The sequence below is a fragment of the Berghia stephanieae genome, chromosome 1 (genome assembly GCF_034508935.2).
Source record: "Berghia stephanieae isolate SIO BIC M18660-M18661 chromosome 1, UCSD_Bste_1.3, whole genome shotgun sequence".
In the NCBI taxonomy this organism is placed as follows: Eukaryota; Metazoa; Mollusca; class Gastropoda; order Nudibranchia; family Aeolidiidae; genus Berghia; species Berghia stephanieae.
In genome coordinates this window covers 13003566-13026836 of record NC_088360.1, presented here as the reverse complement: position 1 = coordinate 13026836, position 23271 = coordinate 13003566, and the positions used below count along the sequence as shown (strand labels likewise).

The 23271-nt window shown below is 34.1% G+C and overlaps 1 protein-coding gene across 1 annotated transcript; it reads right to left on the bottom strand.

Annotated features, from left to right (window-relative positions):
- Positions 1–2601: 2601 nt before the first annotated feature.
- On the bottom strand, positions 2602–17891 carry LOC144968471 (ras-related protein Rab-10-like). Its single transcript, XM_078906878.1, has 6 exons — positions 17474–17891; positions 13027–13087; positions 9671–9809; positions 7054–7143; positions 6573–6674; positions 2602–4929 (listed from the first exon to the last, which is right to left on the bottom strand). The coding sequence occupies exons 1-6, from the start codon at positions 17598–17600 to the stop codon at positions 4855–4857; spliced, it is 594 nt and encodes a 197-aa protein (XP_078763004.1). The 5' UTR covers positions 17601–17891; the 3' UTR covers positions 2602–4854.
- Positions 17892–23271: the final 5380 nt, after the last annotated feature.

Sequence of the window (23271 nt, the reverse complement as noted above, 5' to 3'; positions counted from 1 at the left end):
TGTATGTGGCTGAGTAACAACTCAATTCCATCATGCAAAATTAGGAGAGGCAACAAAGCGAGGACAAAATTCTACGTATACATGCTATGTAAAGGGCCAAACATACAAACCTTTCCATTTTAAAGAAGTTGCCAGTTTTTTTTAGTTTTGGTAGGTTGAATCAACAAAATTAATAGTTTTTAGGGGGGGGGGGGGGGGGGGGGGGGCTGAGAAAGCCTACATTATGTGGAGAGGTCTATTTCTCGATGTCCTCAATATTGGTAGGAAATTGTAATATTTTGTTCCATTCCATACCATGAATAATATAGGAATATGTTGTTTGTTCTTTAAGGTTTTACGGCGCTTGCGATACATTTATGTCACAGCATCGCCAGTGAAAAGAAGAAAATGGAATAGTCAAAATATTCTAGATATTTACAATCAAAGCACCCAAAAAAACTAAGACAAAAGGAAATTTGTTCAAATAAGGAACAGATGTAGATATCAAGAGTACACCATCAACGTACTTAGTGTGAGATCGCCTTAAAATCTCATCCAGACACCAGCACAGGATCCCACTAAGAGGAATACACTCAAATGTTTACAGAATACATCCAAAACAGAATACATAACAGAGAGATTATTTACAAGGAAAAAAAATCATCGCTCAAAACTATAACTATACATTTGACTGTTTCCCTCCCAGTCAATTCAGTCAAGGACTCAGGCCAGGGCTAGGACAAAACTAAGTAATCCCATTCCAAGACAAGGACAGGAAGCAACACAGGAAACAGATAATAAGGGGATAGAAGACACAGCGAGGCCTCCTGCCCACCATGGGAGGTCAAACACCCCACCCAGTAATATAGGAAAAAGAAATTTTAAGATTAAATAAGCAGGAGTAAGAAAGTAAGGATATAAATAGGGCATTGAATGCCACCAGCTTACTCATAATGATAATAATTAATCATTTGACTTCAAAACGGTAAAAATAATATGTGGTGATTACAATAACAATCAATTTAAGAACTGATATAAAGCAATATAATCAGTGATCTATCCATTAATGTCCTTCAGCAGGAATTCTATTAAAAAATCTCATTCTGTAATAACATGCGTTTGTTTTTGTTTTTACGGATTTTATGGCGCTTGCAACACATTAAGGTCATATCAGCGCGAGTAAAAAGGAAGAAAATGGGATAGTAAAAAGGTCGAGAATTACAATTAAAGCATCCAAGAATAAGGCAGACAAAGAGGAATTGGTTCAAAGAGGGAACAGATGTAGATTCCAAGAGCATACTATCAGTGTACTCAGTTTGAGATCACCGAAGTCTCATCCAGACACAAGCACAGGTCCCTACTCAGAGGAATACACCCAAATGTTTACAAATCATATATAATACATTAACAAAACATAATACAGTGCATAACAGAGAGATGATTTACAAGGAAAAAAATATCATCTCCCAAAACTAACTATAGATTTGACAGTTTCCCTCCCAGCCAGGGTCTGGGGGCCAGGACAAAACCAAGTAATCTCATTCCAAGACAAAGACAGAAAGCATGTTGGAAAACAAACAAAGGGGATAGAAGACACAGTATGTACCTCCCTGCCCACTATGGGAGGTAATAACATGTGTACACAATTTGATCAGTTTTAAAAGTTACGACATTAAACAATACTGCAAAATCATAAAAGGGACTATAAAAGAGACATTCATTTTCAGTAATTAAACTTATGCCTTCAAACTAATAGTATTCAGCATAAGCAGAAAGATTTGGATTTTACCTATTGGCCTACAAGGCAATTGTTATCCATCACGAGCATTAAATGACTAATGCAGTCTGCATCATGATGGCAACTGTTTTTCTCAGAAAATAATGTCTTAAGCTTGCATATTTTGAGTTTACTATAACTAGAAATTGAAACAAAAATCATCAATTTCACATTCATGTGTACACAAGAATTAAAGGGACCAGAACAATTTGCTGTTTTGTTTTTCAAGGGTTTTACGGCACTAGCGACACTCTTAGGTCATTTCAGCACCAGTTGTAGGGAAGAAGTTAGGATAGTAAAAAAAAGTTATAGATTAAAAGCGATTAAAAGCATTGGAGAAAAGGTAAGACAAAGAAGATTGGTTCATATAGGAAATAAATGTAGATTCCAAGAGCAAACTATAATTGTGCTTAGTTTGCTAAAAGTGTCATTCAGACACAAGGACAAGACTCCACTGTGAAAAAAACAAATATGACAGTGCTTTTTTTAAAAAATGGTTTATGAGGAAAAAAAAAAAAAAAATTTCATAAGTGCAATTATACATTTCATTAATTCCCTCTTGGCCAAGGGCTCCAGTCACGGCCAGGAAAAAAACTCCCAAGTAATCTCATTCCACAACAAAGACACAAAGCAACCTTGAAAAGATATATAAGGGAAGTAAAAGACGAGGCAAGTGACCTCCCTGCCCACTGTGAGTAAACTCTAAAAATTACAAAGGTAATGGAGTTTAAGATAAATTACTCTTAGACTATCTGCCTTGACTGGTGGAGTGAACTTCAGTGCTGGGATTTTAGTTTAAACACAAGTTTGTATAAATGCAAAAACAAAAAATTCATACACTGAAATATGAATAAACATTCTTTATTGTGACAAAATTTAGAAATTTGTTTTATATAATCATTTATAGCAATGGTGTTCGAATTTTAAACTTTTTTTTTTTGTCTTTCTTGCACCCAATATCATAATTCCAATTAAATTTCAGAGGTGCATCATTTGAAAAAACTAAAACACCTTTCTCAAAGTTTATAAACCTAATATAATAGGAGCAAAATAATTTCCCTGAAAATCAAGATTAAAAAAAAAATAGTTAACCTAAGTTAATATATAATTTCCACATGATTCCTGAAATTAGTTTTTTTTTTTTTAATAACACAAGAACAATTCAGGACATTACATTATCACTATGAAAAAAAAAATAAAATCAAACAATCATCTTTTACTATGCTTATTTTAAGACAAATCATGTATGTGTAAACCAAAATTAATGGTAGCAAGAATTGTTAGCTATCAAAATACAAAATAAGGAAACAATAGCAACATGAACATCAATGCAAGTTATTTCACAGTATTCTGGTTACTTCAAATCGTTTTGACTTTCAAAATTTGTATCTAAAACAAATAGTAACAAACGCAATTTGAAATACATTCAAAAATATTATGTACATTTCAACGGAATTAAAACAATCTATTTCCAACATATCATTTTTTCCCCACTACTACCTCCTCCAATTTTATTAATTATATCAAATACACCCAAACAAATCGATATGGAAAGCAATTCCTGATCACATAATGGGGACAGTGGTAAGACAAGACATGAAAAGAAAAAAATAGGTTCTAATTTCATGGAAGGCAATTCATTGATGGTGTCCCAGGGATAGTAAGTTCCAGATCATGATAAAATGGATTGATTTCTTCAATCAATAAATATACTGTCTTCTTTAGAACAAAAAGATAATAAATTTTTTAAAAGAAAAGAAAAGAAAAAATATGAAAAAAGCAAGAAAAGTAATTTTAAATAATAAGGAAAAGACAAGACAAAGAAACTAGTTTCCCTTTTATTATAGAAAAAGACATAGACAAGTTTAAGAGCCAAAATAAGAATTATCTTATCTTTCTATTTGTTATGCAATCACTTCTTATCACAAGAGCGCACTGACTCAATCTACCAAACAAATTACTTATAGCACCCATACCATCATACTTACAATTTCAACAATACCAAACAAAAATTAAATAAAAACAAATTCAAATTCTTTCATACTCAGTCTACTCCTATTGGCGGAATATAATACAAATGGCATAGAATTGCATGAAAAGAGAACCGAGGCTTTTCTTTGCCTTAATCAAGAAGCAACACTATAAAAAGAAATTTAGATACAAACTATTTTGATTTACATTTCAAAGTTTTACTCTACCTTATATGTGCTGGCCCTCCAAACAGGACAAATCAATGAAATTTAAACTTATAACATATGGTATATCACACTGTATTCGATGGAACTAAAATTGATTTGATTGAAACTTGTATCAAACACAGTATTTTGCCTAAAGACAAAAGTTGGAAAGTGACAAAGTATTCAATTTTTATACATTCCGTTTGTTCAAGTATTTTTGAAAAATAGAACAAAAGGATTGCACGAAATGTCATTCTCCTATGTCAACTTGTATTAATGGACTAAATTGGTCAAAAATATGAATCCACTAAAATCAAATCAAATCTACATTACACTCCAGTGTGCAGATCTCCAGGCATACTTTATCACAAGTGTACATGCTTGCAGTTTATTTAAAAAGACCTAAACTACACAATTTGCCAAACAGAATAAAACAAGGCGCATCCAACAATTTAGATCTGGCATCAATGTTGTGGAGAGCAGTATTGTTAATGTCATCATAAAGGCTGTTTGGAACAGTGTAAGCATAAGAAGAAGAAAAAAGTTTTTTGACTCTCCTGCATATTGTGCAAAAGTGTAGATATCATCTTTTAAAGTAAAACTCCCAATTTATGTACAAGCGCTTAATTAACCAAGAATATACATTTACTTTACTGCTGAAACCCATCAAAAGATAAGTCTACAATAAAAAAAGAAAGACAAGAAACATAATCCTTAGCCATAAATAAATCTACCATAATAAATAAAAGAGAAATGCAAAGAAAACATGAATTCAAATTGGGCAATTCCATACTATAAATCATTAATGACAATGTGTTGGATGAACTTCAACAGCATCCTTTGTATCATTCATATTAATGAGTTGTGGCTATGTGTAAAAGAACGGCATTGCAAATAGTACATAATCTATAAGCGTTAAAATCAACAACAGCGTCTAGTTCCCGTTTCTTGCTTGCTGAGGTCCATACCACTTGGTTCTGATATTCTGCCAGGGGTCTGGTAAAATAAAATGAAAAACTATTGATCCTTTTTGCAAGGCAATTACAGAAACATATGATAAGCATTTGATATTGACAATCTGATGCTGATAATTGTATAATGAGGGGAGTCTGGACTGCCAAACGTATTTGTCACAGCTCTCGATCAAGAATACCTGATAATTATATCTAAAAAAAAAATAGTTGAATACTTTACTTTTCATATACCCATTTGAAGACCTTATATAGGAAGAATGAAGATGACGTCGCGCAGCTCTTTGTTGTTATTTTTAGATAGCCTATTAGTGAAAGTTCTCACTAAATTCTATCAATCAGACTATAAACGTTAAAGGTTACACACAGGCTTGTGTGTTGGTATGTTAAATTTGGTTGGCAGATGTTGTGAATATTTTAATTAAACACATAGCATCAATACCAGTAATGGCATGAGTTATGTTGATCCAGGGACAAGAGCCGAACAAACTTTGGAGTAACTGCCTTTGTCAAAATAAAATACCTGTTGTTAACAAAATTACCAAACTTCAATCAAAAATACTTCAATCTATAGAGCTATCACGTTTTTGTTTTGTTTTGTTTTTATTTCGCAGTATATAACAAAATTATCAAATAATAATGGAAAGAAAAAGAATACACAAAACCAATATACCATGAAAATCTGTATAGGCAATTAAAAAGCCACATTTTTGCTGCAATTGTTATCACAAACAAACCTGAATCTCATCAAATATACAAAAATGAAAACTGGCATAAAAATAAAAATCTGGCAAATTTAAATTATATTTGTATGGCATGTTGGAAGCAAAAATACAAAAGAATTTCCAATAACAAGTTTCAATGACCACTTCAAAATTTGGTTGAAATACAGAAAAGTAGCAGATGCCTCTAATCAACAAGAAATAAAAACAATAATTCTAAAGTTTGGTGTGTATTTCATGAGCTACAATTATAATAAGGAGTCCTAATAGCTCAGTCGGTAGAGCACTCGCCTAAAAAAACCCAAAGGAACCTGCATAAAACCTGGGTGAAGTAATGGGTTTGGTTTTTTTTTCCAGCCTTCTGTCCACTCAATACTGATTGGGTAGCTGAGTCAATATGTAGCAATGTAGAGCTTAAAGTAGGACATTATGATAACTTTGGAGAATGCCACAAAAGAAAAAAAAATAATTGCAGATTTTAGAAAAATAAACTAAAATACAAATAAAGACATGCTTCCAATTACTGTCGTCCAAAAGAGTAACAATTAAATGTGGAATGCGTGATTTGATGCATGTTTACAAATATTTAAAATTGAAAGATGAATATTTTAAAATACAAACACAAGAAAAGAAAACATAACATTTAAATAAAGGAGAACAAATAGTTTTGAAACATACAATATCCTTAGATGTCAAACTTTTTTTCCTCAAGATCAAGGTAGATAATTCAAGAATTGGGGTCTATAAGATAACACTCCTCAGACGTCAATTTATCTTGATTCCTCAACAATATACCAAACCAAAACCACTGATTTTGATGGATTTAGAAAGGTAATCAGAATCGAAGATAAGGAAATGTTAGCTTGTTCGATGTTCATTCCAAAACAAACTATAATCAATCTAAAGTGATTTAAACAATAACCGACTTCATACTGAAACACTATACCTTGTTCAGAATAGCTTGTGCCAAACTCATGAAAGCTTTTTCTACACTAATGTTGGCTTTAGCACTTGTCTCGAGGAATGGGATATTGTGTTCTCTTGCAATCTGTTAAAAAATAACAAAATTGAAAGCATAAATACTCCTTTAGTTTAAAAAAAATTCGTCTGCACACTTAATAATTGAATAAAAATAATTGCAACAAGCACAAATAATAATAATAATAATAATAATAATAATAATAATGATGATGATGATGATGATGATGATGGTGACAACAGGTAAATTTACAACCAAAAAGCAACCATCCCTGACAACTTACTGTAACAATTTAAACTTCATAAAGCAGGCATGACACAAACTTAACATTGAGAAAGTTTAAATATATCAGGGTCTGAATTGAGTTTTAAAATTAGTGAATGGTTGCATATTTATCTATATGAAATACAATTAAAAACTTATCTATCTATCAAGAAAAGATAATTACCGCATCTCCGCGAGCTGTAGGTACTTGTCTTTTATCTTCCATATCACATTTGTTTCCCAAAATCATCTTCTCCACATCTTCATTTGCATGCTGAAAACAGAGAATATAACTAAAGTTGTCTCACTCGAATGAGCTCAGTCCAACTAATTCTAACTTTTAGAGCATGGTTCAGATTAATGCATCCTCTTGAAGAGAGTATTTTCATTTGGTTAAGTTGTAAATATCATTCATAGTCTTTGTTTTTCTGTTTATTTTAGGGTATATTTGAGCTGTCTACCATTCTTATATGAATTCATGAAAATAAGTAAATTTGTCGAAAAAATGATTATCTCCCTTGATTGCACAAAATAGGAAAATTTACGTTTTCAGAGCTTTAATAGCTCTTCCACGCTTTCCTCGGACCCTAAAAAAATAGGCTAAGAGTATGGGTAGTGCGCTTTCTGTAGAGGTGATTCCCTTCAGTACTTAGATGTTTACTCATCTAACAGCAATGTCTCAAAAAATGGGATATTATGCATTGCAAAATAGTGTACTTTATTTTGTGATTTTAAAATGTCATAACTTTTTTATTTTTTAACATTTTGAAATAAGTTTTTCTGTCGTGTGCATCTATCAAGACACAGTTTGAGATAAAATGTGTTAGATTCCTGCATAAAGCAATTAGATTTTTTTTCTGGAATAACTTAATAGATAGAGAAGAAAAATATAGAAGGAAATGGGAGTAATTGTGGGGCTAGAGAAAGAAAAAACATGAGCTAAGGGGTATAAGACTACATAAATCATTGTGTGTCACAGATCGTCAAAAAGGTTAAGGGGTGGTTTGGGTTTTTTCTAAAAAAAATTTAATTACCTATTTGGGCGGTTTTAATCATTCTGTATCATTATTATTCCCCCTTATCAACATTGTAGCATTTTGTGTCACCATAGAGAGTTTACAGCTGTCGCTTATGAGATTTGTATTAGATCATTACAAAGTTGCAAATCAGAATTTTATGACAAAATTGATGTTAAAAATTTCGATAGCGTTTTTCATGCTTTTATAGTATATTTTGAGTAATCGTACTTCAATAATATTATTCCTAAGATAACAATAACGTTTTCCACCAAAATCTCAAAATCAATTTTTTGAAGGATTTTCCTTATAATTAGACCCAAACCATCACTTAAGTAGATAGTAGAACTATGAGATGTATAGGGCCAGAGTTTATCCTGGTTAAATGTTAATCAGAAAGCAATACTCTCTTGGTGCTCTTTGAATAGGACGTTAAATCTTCAAAATGATCAAACAGATCCAATACCCAATCACTGCTGGGGGAGCAGAGGAAACAATGCAAAATGCTTTTCCTCAGATCAGTGTGCCTAGACACTTACTTGAACCCTAAACTTAATCTAGTTCATAAGAGTCCAAGACAGTATCACTATATCGTGCCATTTGTCAAGTCAACATGGGACACATAGCCAACCTTTATCAAGGTAATCAGATTAACAGGCCTGTAAATGGTTGAAAAGATTGTCGGAACTTTTTGAACACGCAGAAATAGACCAACAGGACAAAAATGTGGATTAATTAATAAACACAACACAGATATAACATGTCAATTGACTAGTCAAATCCTGTCAATTTCCCCAACTCATTTATAATGAGATCCTTATTTTATGGTACCAAAAAAAATCCCAATTATTTGAGAGGGTACATACATTTCTGGGCCCAGGTCTGAGTTACTTGTAAAATGAAAGGAAGAGAACAATTCCTACCTTTTTTGATGTGTATCTAGTGCTTGACACAAGCGTATCTTCGCTCCTGTTTTTTTTTTTTTGTGTTAAACTTTTAAGCTGATTCTTTCATTTATTTGAGAAGAAGAAGAAGAAGAAGAAGAAGAAGAAGAAGAAGAAGAAGAAGAAGAAGAAGAAGAAGAAGAAGAAGAAGAAGAAGAAGAAGAAGAAGAAGAAGAAGAAGAAGAAGAAGAAGAAGAAGAAGAAGAAGAAGAAGAAGAAGAAGAAGAAGAAGAAGAAGAAGAAGAAGAAGAAGAAGAAGAAGAAGAAGAAGAAGAAGAAGAAGAAGAAGAAGGCAGGCAGTGAATACACCCACGTCTAGGGAGCGTGTAAGTGGCATGATAATATAGTTAACTGATAGACGGTCTAGTTTTGTTTTGTCTTTGATGCGACAAATTAAGTTTCTTTTTTTTTTTTAAAGTCGGCGTTTAAAACGGAATAAAATCTGATTTTTTGTTAAGGAACGAAATAAAACTTTTATTTTCTTTTTTGTTGGTTCTGTTCTTTGACGTTACGAATTTTATTTTTACTATTAATTTTTTATTTTAAAAAAAATATTAGCACTTAACAGAATATATAGAACAAAATCGTACAGGCCTGAGATTAAGACATGAGATCATTTGAACAAAAACAACAAAAAAAGGGCTAATGGAAAAACAGAAATATGAGACTGAAACGGAGGTGAGACCTAAAAAATAATAATACATGAGGCGTCAATAAGCATAACATTTGGGTGAATGAGAAATATGGAAAAAAAGCTGATAATAGAGAGGTATTAAGATCATCAAATTCTGCAAAAGACCTGACATTTTATTAATATAATGAATCAATCAAAATACATTACCTCATTTATCTTGCGCAACCACTTTGTAATGTTGTCGAAAGTTTTAACATTGGTAATGTCATACACAAGCATAATGCCCATGGATCCTCTGTAGTAGGAGGTGGTAATGGTGTGGAAACGTTCCTGACCTGCTGTGTCCCTGCATTTTTAAACATTGAATGAAAAGTTTACATTTAGATTCTATTGAGAGAAACTTTGAAATTTTGACGGACGTGTGTAGATTACTTTCTCTTATTCATATATAGTAAATAATCAGGGTATCAATTGGCTTTTACTACTTGGGCTTTTTAATCTAGTCACAACCATTGCTCTGTTTCTGTTATCTGTGCAGATAGCTCTCAACACACCAAGACTAACAATTGCTTTGTGACTTATAAATAATACTCCTCTGTCAAAAAACAAACAAACAAACAAACAAACAACAAAAAAATAGTCCACATAAGTATTATTTCATTTTAAGGAGAGGTGGAAGTCGAAAGACCAATCAAGAAAATATTGATGGCGATTCCCTGCAGTTGTAGCAGTTTAACAATAACAATTCAGTCACTACGTGAACCACATCAGTAACCTGTTATGGTGAAAAATTACATCAATGACAAGCAATTTAGAACATTATTTAATGTTTCTAGTCACAATTTTATAACAAACATCGTATCTCATGATATGTTGCTCTAATTCATCAACTCAGGGTTCCCACAACTTCAGACATTAAAAAAATAAATTCCAGACCTTTTCCAAAACCAAATCCAGATCATTAACCCCTCGATAGAAGGAAAGACCATCCAATTAAAAAAAAAGGATTTCAGATGTCATATAAATATCAAGGAGCATGTCTGGTTTGGTGTTAGTTATGATATTGCTGCGGTGGTGGTGGATCTATAATTTACTCTTCTTCCCCCTAGTGGTCAATCACGAATGTGACACAGACTCAGCACAAACAAGAAAGGGGGCAGGGTGTGGCCTTGCGACTATGACGTGACAAGCCGAGTTCACTTTTCTCATAAACCAAGGTAACAGTTGTAACGCAAGCAAGCCTTTTATTATCAAGAATGTTAATGCTGATTGATTAGAAAAAATATAATACACCTGAACAAATTCCAAAAACTCTTTCCAGACTTGTTTACCCAATCAGTTAATTCCTGGCCCTTTCCCAACCTGGGAAGATTATGATCAAATCCCCAAGTATTTTCAATATTTTGTAAAGTTTATTCTTTAGATTTCTTTTAAAACACATTTTAAAGTCTTTTTTGATCTAGTTTTTTTTTAAATATCAGCCAGATTTTTGGAGCATCAATTTGGAAGGATTCATTGATGGAAACTTTCATGTCCAAGGTAAAAAAAAACGTTTTTAAATGTTTTTTTTTCAAAAATTAGAAAGTGCATTTCCATGGATTTACCCAGCCCAGTGCTATTTACAATGCTCCATTTATTTCCTCAATATATATATGGCCTATTGAGGAAATCAATTGAGCATTGGAAATAGCACTGGGCTGGGTTAATCCATTGAAATGCATGCACTTTCTAATATATATATATATATATATATATATATATATATATATATATATATATATATATATATATATATATATATATATATTATATATATATATAAACATTTGAAATATAATTAAGATAGTTTGACTTCTACAACGTTGTTGTCGCGCGTTGCTCTCATCAGGGAGTGGAAGTGAAAGTAGATTGTTGTGTTTTCGTATTTTTATAGATTCGTGTTTATGGAGGTTCGTAATTACATAAAAGGTGTTTGTTTCTATGTCTGCATGAGGAAGTTAGTTCGTTTCTTCTGTTGAGTGTTGCTATGTTCGGTTTAGTGATGATGAAGAATTTTTCTTCCAAGCAGAGGTTGCAAATCTTAGAAGAGGGGGAGTACGACTGTGCTCTGGAGATGATTTTCCATGTGATGCTGTGTTGTATGTTTTTTTCTTTGAGGTTCCAAATGTGATCGCTTAGTGTAGTAGAATGTCGTTTGTGTATGTTTCTGAAGGAAGATTTATGCAGGTTGTATCTGGTTTTGAATGGACACTCGGTGAGGCCAATGTATGTTTCTTGTTTTGGTGTGTCTGGTCGTGTTACTGTGGCTTGATAAATTACGTTTTGAGTCAGGCAATTGCCGTTTAGTGGGCATGTTGTCTGGGTCCTACAGTTGCATTTTTTCTCTAAGTTGTTGCTGGGCTGATCTGGCTGTGATAGTTTTCGGTTATTGTTGGATGAAATAATGTTTTGTATGTTTGGCATGCAGGTGTATCCTATTTTGATGGTGTTTTTGTTCATGATTGGGTGTAGAACGTGACCGGGAGGGAAGCATTTTTGTAGTAGATTGAAGAATTTGTTACCGATAGAAGTTGTCACATTCTTGCTGTAGGGTAGGTTGAACCATGTTATGTGTCGTTTTCTTTGTCGTTTTTTTGTTGGGGTGGTAATGGTCTCTTCCTCATATTCTAGTTTGTAGTTATATCCACTTTTTTGTAGTGCGTTTGTGTACGGTGGGATTGCATCGTTGAATATGTTGTTTGTAGAGTTGTTAGATAGTCGTTTGTTAATGCTCTCGGGGATGTTTTTTATTATAGATGGCGGATGATTGCTGTGTCTATGAACGTACAATGGGATGTTGTTGGGTTTTGAAAATGGTTGATAGGTGCCGTCGTTTAGGTTGATGGTTATGTCCAGGAAGTCGAATGTTTTTTGTTGGCTTCGATTGTAATTTTCAGATTGTTGTCCTGGAAGATTTTGCATATTTTTTTCTTTATTAATTCTGTCTGTCTCGGTGTTTTATTGCACAATGCGAGTCCGTCGTCCCTGTATAGTCCAATGTTTATATCGAGATTTTGCATTTGAGAAAGTAGATATAGTTTATAAATAGCTCCTTTTATACTAAAGTTGAGCACTATTATTTCATGGTTTTTGTTTTATAATTATTATTATATATATATATATATATATATATATATATATATATATATATATATATATATATTAATAATAAATATTTATATTATAATATATTATCAATCCATATAAATTTCCATTAAGTCAACCGTAAGGCGTCCTTTTGTACTAACATTCTTTGCTCCAACCAGAGTTTTTCAGTCACCCATCCAGACACTTAAACTTAAACATTCAACATCTCTTGAATTTGTTTCAATTTCAAGACAAGACAACATACTGCTGAGCCACCAATGCAACAAAAGAGAAGGCAAATTGAAAATCTAGTTTTTGAAATTTTAAAACTAAAAGGAAACATGTTATCTTTCCTATCCACCCCGTGAATTAAGATATAAAACCAATAACATTACATGTAATAATAATAATAATAGTAACAGCAAAAGGATACAAACCATATCTGAAGTTTGATCTTTTTTCCACCAAGCTCAACAGTCTTTATCTTGAAATCAATACCTACAAAATAAGAGTATAAAAGTTTCTTTGAAATATCAATGCGAGACCAACTAACTTTATTAAAATAAACTGAATTTCTACCAGTTATATATGATTATCTTATTTTAGGCAATATCATATAATTTTGAGATAAATAACTTTATTCCTATATTCTTCAATCAGAGGCATTTGATAATGTTCACATAGTACACTAAGTTTGGATTATCAAAATTCATGAAGTTGATATAAGAACACTGTCTTCTTTAAACTGACTGACTCAAAGTAATAGTAATAGTGAACTGACAATGTGGATAGTCTGTTAAAAAGTATGTTTTCCCAATTGAAATATTACATACAAAATATTTTTAACACAGCATACACCATAGGTGGGAAAAGAATTTATATATTCTAACGGGTAGGGTGAAATGTACATGAGGCAATTGACAATTTTGAAAATATAATGTAGTAGTCCCTCAGAGCCATTAGGCATGTGGAGCCGGAGTTTATCTCTATTTATTTCTACAGCGTGAAATGGACAATAGCAATTGCCTGTTAGTTACCCTTTGAATAGGACATTATCGCAAAGTACTTTCTGCAAGATCTAACAGACCCATCTAACTATTCACAGCTGGGTGGACACAGAGAGGGGCAGAAAATAACCTTGACTGTACCCAGGATAGACTCGGTCCTTTTGCTTGTAAAAGAGTGAGTGCTCGACTTACTGGGATATCGGGTTCCCCAAAGAGACACACATGTGCCAATATTTTCTTAAATTTTCTTAACTTAAGTTATGATATTTTTAAAAAGCCATTTCCAGGCCATGTTTATTGTCATATGAGGTAGATGTTTCTTTTCTTTGATGATTTTGCAACTTAATTCAATCACAAAAACTTTAAAACCGTATCCCCCTTTAACTTTTTCAATTCTATTTCACTCACTGGTTGAATATGTCATTCCAAAACATCTTTAATTTACTATAGCTTAATTAATATACCACACCATGAGAGCATAATATGATCGAGAAAATTTAGAGAGTAAAATATGGTTAGATGCGAAAATGCATACATTAATCGATTTAATGTTTATTTGCAAAAATATTATATTCTTTGTATTTAATGCAATTTTCCCCATGTTGGGCTGTACAAGAGCAAGCAATTTCATTCATGCACTAAAATGTATTGACCTCTTCAGGATGACATTAGTTTTGTCTTTATTGTTTGTGTCTTGACAAAGGACAAGGGCTGAAACATTGTATTGTGTTGTCTCCATCTACATGAGTCACATTAACCCACTATATATTTTTCTCTCCATCTTAACAGGCTCATTTTTTAAAATTAGGCACTTGTAAAAATGTCGGCAAAATATCAGAATTTTGTAATCAATATCAAACATTCTTAAAAACTCAAAAGTTTTACTTCCTGTCACATAAATTCAAATACGGACTCAGGAGGAATGATAAATGTAAAACTCAGCAAGATATCGAAACATAAAAAAATTTGGGTGAAAAATCTGCTTCTTTCCCTTGATGTGAAAATAAAGTCTGATGAATCTTTGTCTTCCATAGAAAAGAAAAAAAAAAACCCTTCCGAAAGCTCCTCGGTCTAGCATCTCTTCAATTGACTGTGGATCTTTTGTCAGGCGTTTATTTTTATTCAATTTGTCAATATATAGTAGTATTTTAAAAACTCCAGAACAAACTTTGATAGATTAGTGAAAGTTAAAAATTTCATAATATGACCATTGTTATGATTATCCATTGCCATTTTGTTTTTTGAAGTATTGAAAGGTAGAGCAAAGCAGTCCTAGGTTGTTTTTTTTTTTCCGATTAGGGTTAGCTCGAGGTCGGAGGAATTTTTTTCTATTAAAGTTAGTTAGGGGTCTTTGTAAAGATGCTAGGGTGTTTGTTTTTCCTATTAGTAAGGTTAGTAAAAGGTAGTGGGTTTTATTTATTCTTAGGGTTAGTTGAGGGAATGTTGGGGTTGTTTCCCTTCATATGAAGAGCTTTCGGAAGGCTTCTTTTTCTAGATTGAATGAGGTCTTTCTTTCTTCTCTTAATTTGCAAACCACCTCTGGTGTATTGTCACAAATGTAGGTGTCTCAATGTTTTATATTTGTTTTCTATAGTAATGAATTAACTGTTCCATAGTAATTGAATTTACGATAATAATAATAATAATAAAAATTTAATAATAATAATAATAATAATAATAATAATAAATAATAATAATAATAATAATAATAATAATAAGAAAAAATAATAATAATACTAATAATAATACTAATAATAATAATAATAACAATAATAATAATAATAATAATAATAATAATAATAATAATAATAATAATAATAATAATAATAATAGATCTTTATTGTCCATAAATATGGCAATTTGTCATTTAGTTACACTTGTTATAACGTTATATAACTATAACATTGAATAGATATTTCACTCCTACTTATTCTTTCTCTCTCTCTCTCTCTCTCTCTCTCTCTCTCTCTCTCTCTCTCTCTCTCTTCGATAGGTGGTAGATTATTCAACAAGCGTATAGAAGAGGGGAAGAACGACTGTTCATGGCTTTGTATTCAGGAGCACGGCACTGTGAATCTTAGATCATGTCCCCTTGTTCTTGATCTCATTGTTGCTGGGCTAAAGTTGTTTGGTGGTATTGCTACAAGGTTGTGGAATACGCGATAGAGCATTGTCAGTTTGGATTGCTTCCTTCATTGTTCCAAAGTTGTCCACCGTAATGTTCGAACCATCTGTGTCACGCTGTCAGTGGTTTTGAAATTGCCTAATGCAAAAGGCACTAGTCTCCTTTGTACCATCTCAAGTTTATCTTTACTTCTTTTCATGACAGTAGGGTCCCAGTCAGTGCTTGTGTAATCAACAACTGGTTTTATTAGCGTTGTATAACATTTGGCCTTGATGTAACTGGAGCAGCTGCTTATGTTTCTGTTAAGAAGAGCAGTTATGGAATTTGTTTTCTTCATGATTGTGTCTATATGGTCATTCCAAGATAGGTTATTGTCGATGTTTAGACCAAGGTATTTTGCTGTTTTTACAGAAGAAAGTTCAATATCAAGCATCATATACTCGGTGTGAAGTGGCTTCATTTTGTCACTTGTTGTAGCACTTCACATTTGTCTGGGTTGAAGCTCACTTGCCACATGTCTGCTCATATTTGAAGTGCAACTGTGCTGCAGTGATGATACGATATTTGAAGATTGTCAAGGTCTTGTTGCAGTAGCATATGTCTTCATTTTTCGATATAGTAGGCAATCATCTGCAAAAAGTCGAGCTCTTAATGGGACTACTTCTGGTAAGTCGTTAATGTAAAGCAAAAAGAGCAATGGTCCCTGTGGGACTCCAGAAAAGATCTCCGAAATACCATACACTTCCCCTTTCACCAACACCTGTCAACAGTCAAGTACGTCCTTGCAAGACGTTGGTCATTGAGCCTTTGTGAAGAAGAATTTCACACGATGAGAGTCTCATCGTCAAGAGGTATTTTGCTGCAGTCTGCGGACATGCTCCAAAGAATAAAAACTTAAAAGAGCACCATTAACGTATCCTGACAAGACTGATGAGACTGCTATTAGTTACATAGCCTGGGCCAAGCAGGCGACATTCATAATTCATCAGGGCACCGTGAACTAGTCACGGTGTTTAGAAATTGGCCAACTCTATTTCTCCGAACGCTCGGGAAAATAAACTTGAACTCTATTTCTCTGAATGGTCAGCTAGCCTCCAGTAGCTGATGGGTTACGGACACGATGTTGATTCAAAAGTAAATGCTCAAACATAGTGGACAGGGAATTCTCACAAATCATCAAGCTAGTGTTTTTTAGGCACATTGTTGACAAAGACAGATTTTATCAAAAAGTTGTGCTATCGCGAATACTCCATGGCGCGTTCACTTTTGCACTTCATGCTGCACTATCAAAGAGAGAACAGAAGTAAACCTAAATAACAAAGCCAAAGTCTCTAGCACAAACTCAAGATAGAAGTCTAACAGAAAGTTGGGAATAAAAGACAGAGCGCCCAAGTACTGGCAAAAGAAACCCCCCAAAAATGCATACACATTCATCATTCACAGACACTCTCGCAAATAACAAACAAAAATCTTGAGAACAGGAACTCTGAATCTGAATCAGAGAAATAGAGATCAATCAAGTTTATTTTCCCGAGCCCCAGCATTCGGAGAAATAGTCACTTCGTTAGAAATTAAGGGAGCACTGATTGTTTTTCCGTTAAAGACAGTGAACGTTAGTGTAGTTTCTATTCTCGATGCTGTTTGCTATGACTATGACTGATACTGAGAATGAGTGAGTGGGTCGTGAGGGACGAGGACGAGGTAATTCAGCAATTCACTAAACCGACTTTGACGTCAACTACCTTTACCTACCGATTGTGGATATGAACGTCGTGTTAAAGGCGTCGTCAGAGAATCTGAAGAGAAGGCATGTTTTTCCAACACCAGAATCACCGATGAGTAAAAGTTTGAACAACAGGTCATATGTTTTCTTTGCCATCTTCCGCCTTCCTAATCCTAGTCAAATGTTTAGATTTCGAAGATTCCGACGATGTCTCCCAAAATGGCGTCACTGAATTATTATACTATTCATAAAACAAAGCAGATCTTATTATTCTAGCTGAATTGGATAAACATTGTGATCATTTCAGTCATTATCACTACAGTTTTTAACGCTAATAGTAGTTATATATAGAAGTTTATGAACTTTAATCGACAGAACCCTATCTCTCTCTACGAAGTTTTGATCGGAACATGACGTCATTTCAAATCCGGAAATAGGATTTGGCTTACTGAGATGAGGAAAGGGAGGACACTCTTGTAGCTAGAACAAACAGCTGACTAACAGCTATGACAAACCACACACCACCGTTGCCCATCGGTCAGACATGCAAAAACTGGGAGTTTTGGGAAAATAATAAAAAAATATTAATCGTATGAGTTGGTATTAGAAGAAGAAGAGAGAAAACTGGTCTTTGGGGTTTTAATCACGCCACTTCCCGTTTACATTTTAAAAAATTATAATTAATTTTTAATGCGTGTGTGCGCTGCGCACTGACTCATACTGCCACCATACTTTTCATTAACAACGAACCCTGCACTATCATGAATCTTTTTCTTTTTTTATATTTTTTATTCACATTGCGGCCCTTGAAAATATATTCATTTTCTTATTCGATCTATCTACCTAGTAAATACCGTTACTACTGAATTGTGGGATGTGGCCCGTTAATAATAGTATCTTGTGGTATTCTATTCGATAGGCAGACTGAATTTGTCATGAAACGTGGAAGATCAGACGTAGATTTATGACGGCCGTTTCATCACGCTACCGCACTCTAAAATAGCCTTATCTTGTGTACAAGTACAAGATAAACGCAGCGAATGCGTTTGATAATCTGATTGTGATCGGCATAGTATTATTTTGCACAAATCGGAAATTTAGAATTTAACTGATTCACTTAGTCCCAGAATAATATTATAAGATTCCGTCTGTCATTAACCCCTAATTGAAAATCAGAGACTAAAAACGGCGTTAAAGGTAATAAACAAAAATGAATTTAACAACCTAAAAAAATGAATAAAATACCAAACAGGGAACGTTTCTTCCAATATGTTTCTACAGAAAGGACATACCGAATATTTCTCTGTCGTCGATCTTGTTTTTAGTAGCGTATATTTATGTTTTCATTGGGTTTTTTTTTTTGTTGTTGTTGGCTGAAGACGGGCGTTGAGCCCGAAACGTTCTGTGTTTGGTATTTTGTACTTTTTTTATTTGTTCTTTTTTGTAGCTATTTTAATGAATTTTGTTTATTAATTTTTACAGTCCGAAGCTTCTACCAGCTAAATATCACAAAACTGGCGTAGGAGAGATTTGGATGGACGAACGAAGACTAGAAGTCCAATGAATCTTCATTAAATGAATGTGCATGTGAAGTGCTAATTGTGATAAAGCGACAAAGCCATTATGTGCCAGTGTCGGGTATAGGTAGGACATTGGACGCACAGAAGAAAAAATATAGATAAAAATATTTTTCATCTATTAAACACACACACACACACAAACAAACAAATAATAATGAGCATTTATTTAGAGCAATATTCACTAAATGAATGTATTCAAAGCAAGGGGTTCCAAGCTAACAGCAACGCATAGACCTATACATGGCGCCTTTTAAGCGATAATACTTTTTTCCCCGACAGAGATGACGCTGTTACCGATCAGCTACTTATTTTACACTTGAGTGTGGTGAAAGGATGTTAGTAAATAGTCTTTCTGAATGACTCATCTTTGCGCTCCATCAGAGTGGACCTAGAACCACAGAACTATAACCAGGGACACACGGGCTTGAAGGCAGCAGCCTCTTATGGTTCTCACACTACCATGTTATGACGATCGACCCAATCAGCAAAGTCCGGGCCGCATTCGTGCACCGTCGCGAACCCGCCGGGTAGCATCGTCACAACACAGCTTTCGACTAGATGCTCTGTCGTCTCGGGTTCTTGCCCACAGTGGGTACATGTTGGACAGGTAGTAAGACACCACCGATGTAACGCACTTGCCGTTAGGCAGCTCCTCGACCGAAGTCGATTCGCAGCCACCCAATGTCTCCTCTTACTGGTATCAAAGCCTGGCAACTTCTCACCAAGCTTAGAGGAGTGTAGGTCCCCGCCCCCACGAGGGATTGAATTCGTCCAAACCGACTTCCATCTCGTGTGTGCAGCTCTGTCCGGGGCGATTGAAAAACCACAAGACCACAAAGCCGCACGAGAGTTAATTTGGGTTCTAACATTCGACCTGACGATTTAAACACCTCGACTTTATACCTCGGGTAAAGCCATTTTATTTTAAAATTTAAAAAAAATAGTAATAAATAATATAAAATAAATAAATAAAAAGTCGGAGATAGACGACGAATGTGTAGCGCTTCCTGGTGTAAAGCGGTAGTTATTGTTATATTCGTCTGAGCATTGCACCATCGCCTACCAGGCTGCATGTTTTATCACATGTGACGCTGTTCAATCGGCAGGAAATTTGAAACATAATATTATAAGAATTGTAAACCACTTATTACATGCTGTTTACCATGATCGTGGATAAGCACTAGTTTGTGGTAATGATTGCCGAGAAATGTGATGATCATGATGATGATAACGGTGATGATGATGATGATGATGATGATGATGATGATGATGATGGTGATGATGATGATGATGATGATACAGATCCCTGTTCCAGATGTCTCTGGGTAAAGCACTTTACACACATTATCCCACCCGACTCATGACGGAATGAGTAACTGGCTAAAAGCAATGAATGTTGCTATAAGACTAGTTGTTATACATAATATAGCACCTACTTGGTGGTAGTGGTGTAGTACTTATACTATGAGAGAAGACATCGTATCGATGCCGAGTGCAACTGTGACGGCTGCAGTGATGATACGACGATAACGACGATGTTGGAGATTATTTTGGTCGTGTTGGTGGTGATGATGATGATGATGATGCTAGTTGTGGTGGTGGTATGGTACAAGGTAGTTCACCGATCTCGGAGGTCATCATCATTATCATTATCATCATCATCATCATCATCATCATCATCATCATCATCATCATCATCATCACCACCATCATCATCATCAATATCATTATCATCATCATCATCATCATCATCACCACCAACAATAACAGAGTCGATACCGAGAGCAACTGTGATGACCGTAAAGATGACACGATGATACTGGTACGACGGTGACAACACCGATGAAGGTGACCGTGGTGGTGGTGATGATGATGATGACGACGACGATGATGATGATGATGGTAATGATGATGTTAATGATGTTAATGATGTTAATGACGACGACGACGATGGTGATGATGATGATGATGATAATAATAATAATAATAATAATAATAATAATAATAATAATAATAATAATAATAATAATAATAGTAATAATGTAATTTCGTATAAAGGTCCCATACAGTATAGCTATAGGCGCACATGATGATGAGATACAGAGGTTGCGCAGAAGACGATTAGAGACAACGAACAATAGAGCGATTGGTCATTCCCCCGTCGCTCAGTTTATCGTTCGTTCCAGTCAACAACTTGTGATGAGCATAACCAAGCGTGCCGTTTAGCGATGACTCGTAGTAGTAGTAGTAGTAGTAGTAGTAGTAGTAGTAGTAGTAGTAGTAGTAGTAGTAGTATTATTAGTAGTAGTAGTAGTAGTAGTGATAGTAGTAGTATAGTGGTAGTAGTAGTAATAGTAGGAGTAGTAGAAGTAGTAGTAGTATGTAGTAGTTGTTGTTGTTGCTGTAGAAGTAGTTTTAATAATAGTAGTAGTTGTTTTGCAGTGGTGGTGGTGGCTATGGTAATGGTAAGGGGGGTCTTAATTTATTTTATTTTTCATCTAGAATTCTCTGGTTCAATTCGTAACCATGATTTGGCATTTGAACATAACGGTGCACAGTGGTGTAGTTGTACGCAAGAAGTACCGATTTCGACTGCGCCCAAAGCTTCTATCTAGGAGCTATTAGATCCAAACGAACAGAGGTTAGACGTCTAGTGTGTGTTGAATCCAATTAAATCACTCATTATCCACATCATTTCTCATTTAGATTAATTAAATACATGCCAAATTGTGTGTAATTCTAATCATATGGGAAGGGTGGGGTTAAAATTTTGGACATCGCCTCAGATTCCAATGAACATCTTTAGCTCCACCCTCGTCTGTCTATTATATCACAATGTTATTGTCGCCTAGCAACTTTTCGTTCCACCCGGTGGAAAAAGACGATTAAAAGGGGTCGCCAAAATACAAAATGCCTATATTTCAAATGTCTTTATAGTAAAAAGAATTAAATATTTTAATGCTCTAATATATCAAGCATGATTATTATTATGATTTATTACGATGGAAATTGGATTCGACTTTAAAACTGAAGATTAATCTGGCACCCCACTCGCTGTTATTGGTGTGTGTGTGTGTGTGTGTGTGTGTGTGTGTGCGCGCGCGCATATGAAAGGGATGCGCAAAAATTTCACACCTATCTCGCTAGCCGTCAAGGGCTTACGTATTCATTTCCTGAGCAGTCAATTGGACATTCTTGTTTTTTTTTTTTATTTTTTATTTTTTTCTGAAATAATGACAAATAATCTAATTGTGATAAATTTGAAAACCACATTGTCGGAATCAGCTTGAAAAAAGGAGAACATTTTTCTTTGTCTCTTTAAAAAATCGGCAGAGAAATAACCTTTTTTTTTGTAATATAGTTGATTTTGAAAATAGCTTTCTCAAATTTTAGAATTTTATGATAATTTCCCTATTTTCTGGTCGATTTTCTTGATTTATATATAATTTTTCATATCTCAATGAGGCGAACACGGTGATATACCTCGTTTGATTAAAAAAAAAAAATAAATCGTTTTTTGATTGTGAGTCCAGCCTTAATTCATGAGCGTTGAGATAGTGACATAACTATACATACAAGACCTCGTGGTCAAGTATCACTTTCGGTCAACCGCGTTCTTTGAGGTTACACAACATACACCGCCTTTATGATGGTATGCCTGTACTAAAAAAAATTAGGGCTCTGTAAAGTGTTATATCATTGTGGGCCCCACCCTCTCTTTCTATTCTGGCATAGATGAAGACGACAGCATTTCGGATGTCATAATGACAAATGGACAGAGTTAAAGCTTCTTAACAACCCCAACCGTCGTCCGAATCTCCAATCGTCATCTGCGCAAAGAGTCTGATGATGACGACGACGACGACGATGATGATAATGATGATGATGATTATGATGGTGATGATGTTGGAGTGGCGGTGTTGATGGTAATGGTGATGGTTATGGATGATTTATGAGAGGGCTTGTTTGAAAATACCAATGAATATATTTTTATTTTATTTTATATCAATGCTTTTTTGTTATGTTTTTAAAACCGTGGATAACTGATTTATTTACGTCCATGGGAACAAAACAGATTCTCTAAATAAGGTAAGCATAGTATTTTCATAATGGAACTGTAATTAAAAAATAAAAATTATGTTGTTTTTTTTTTGGTTACAATCAAGGCTAACAATAAGCTGTGTGTGCCCTATAACAAGGAAATAACAAATTGTTACGGACAAGAAAATTAAATTGCAAATGGCAGA

Coding starts and splice junctions, on each gene's coding strand:
- LOC144968471 (XM_078906878.1), bottom strand. CDS start 17,600: ATGGCAAAGAAAACATATGACCTGTTGTTCAAACTTTTACTCATCGGT. Junction 9,810..13,026: donor AAGATCAAACTTCAGATATG/GTTTGTATCCTT, acceptor TTAAAAATGCAG/GGACACAGCAGGTCAGGAAC. Junction 7,144..9,670: donor GGTTGCGCAAGATAAATGAG/GTAATGTATTTT, acceptor CTCTGTTTTCAG/CATGCAAATGAAGATGTGGA.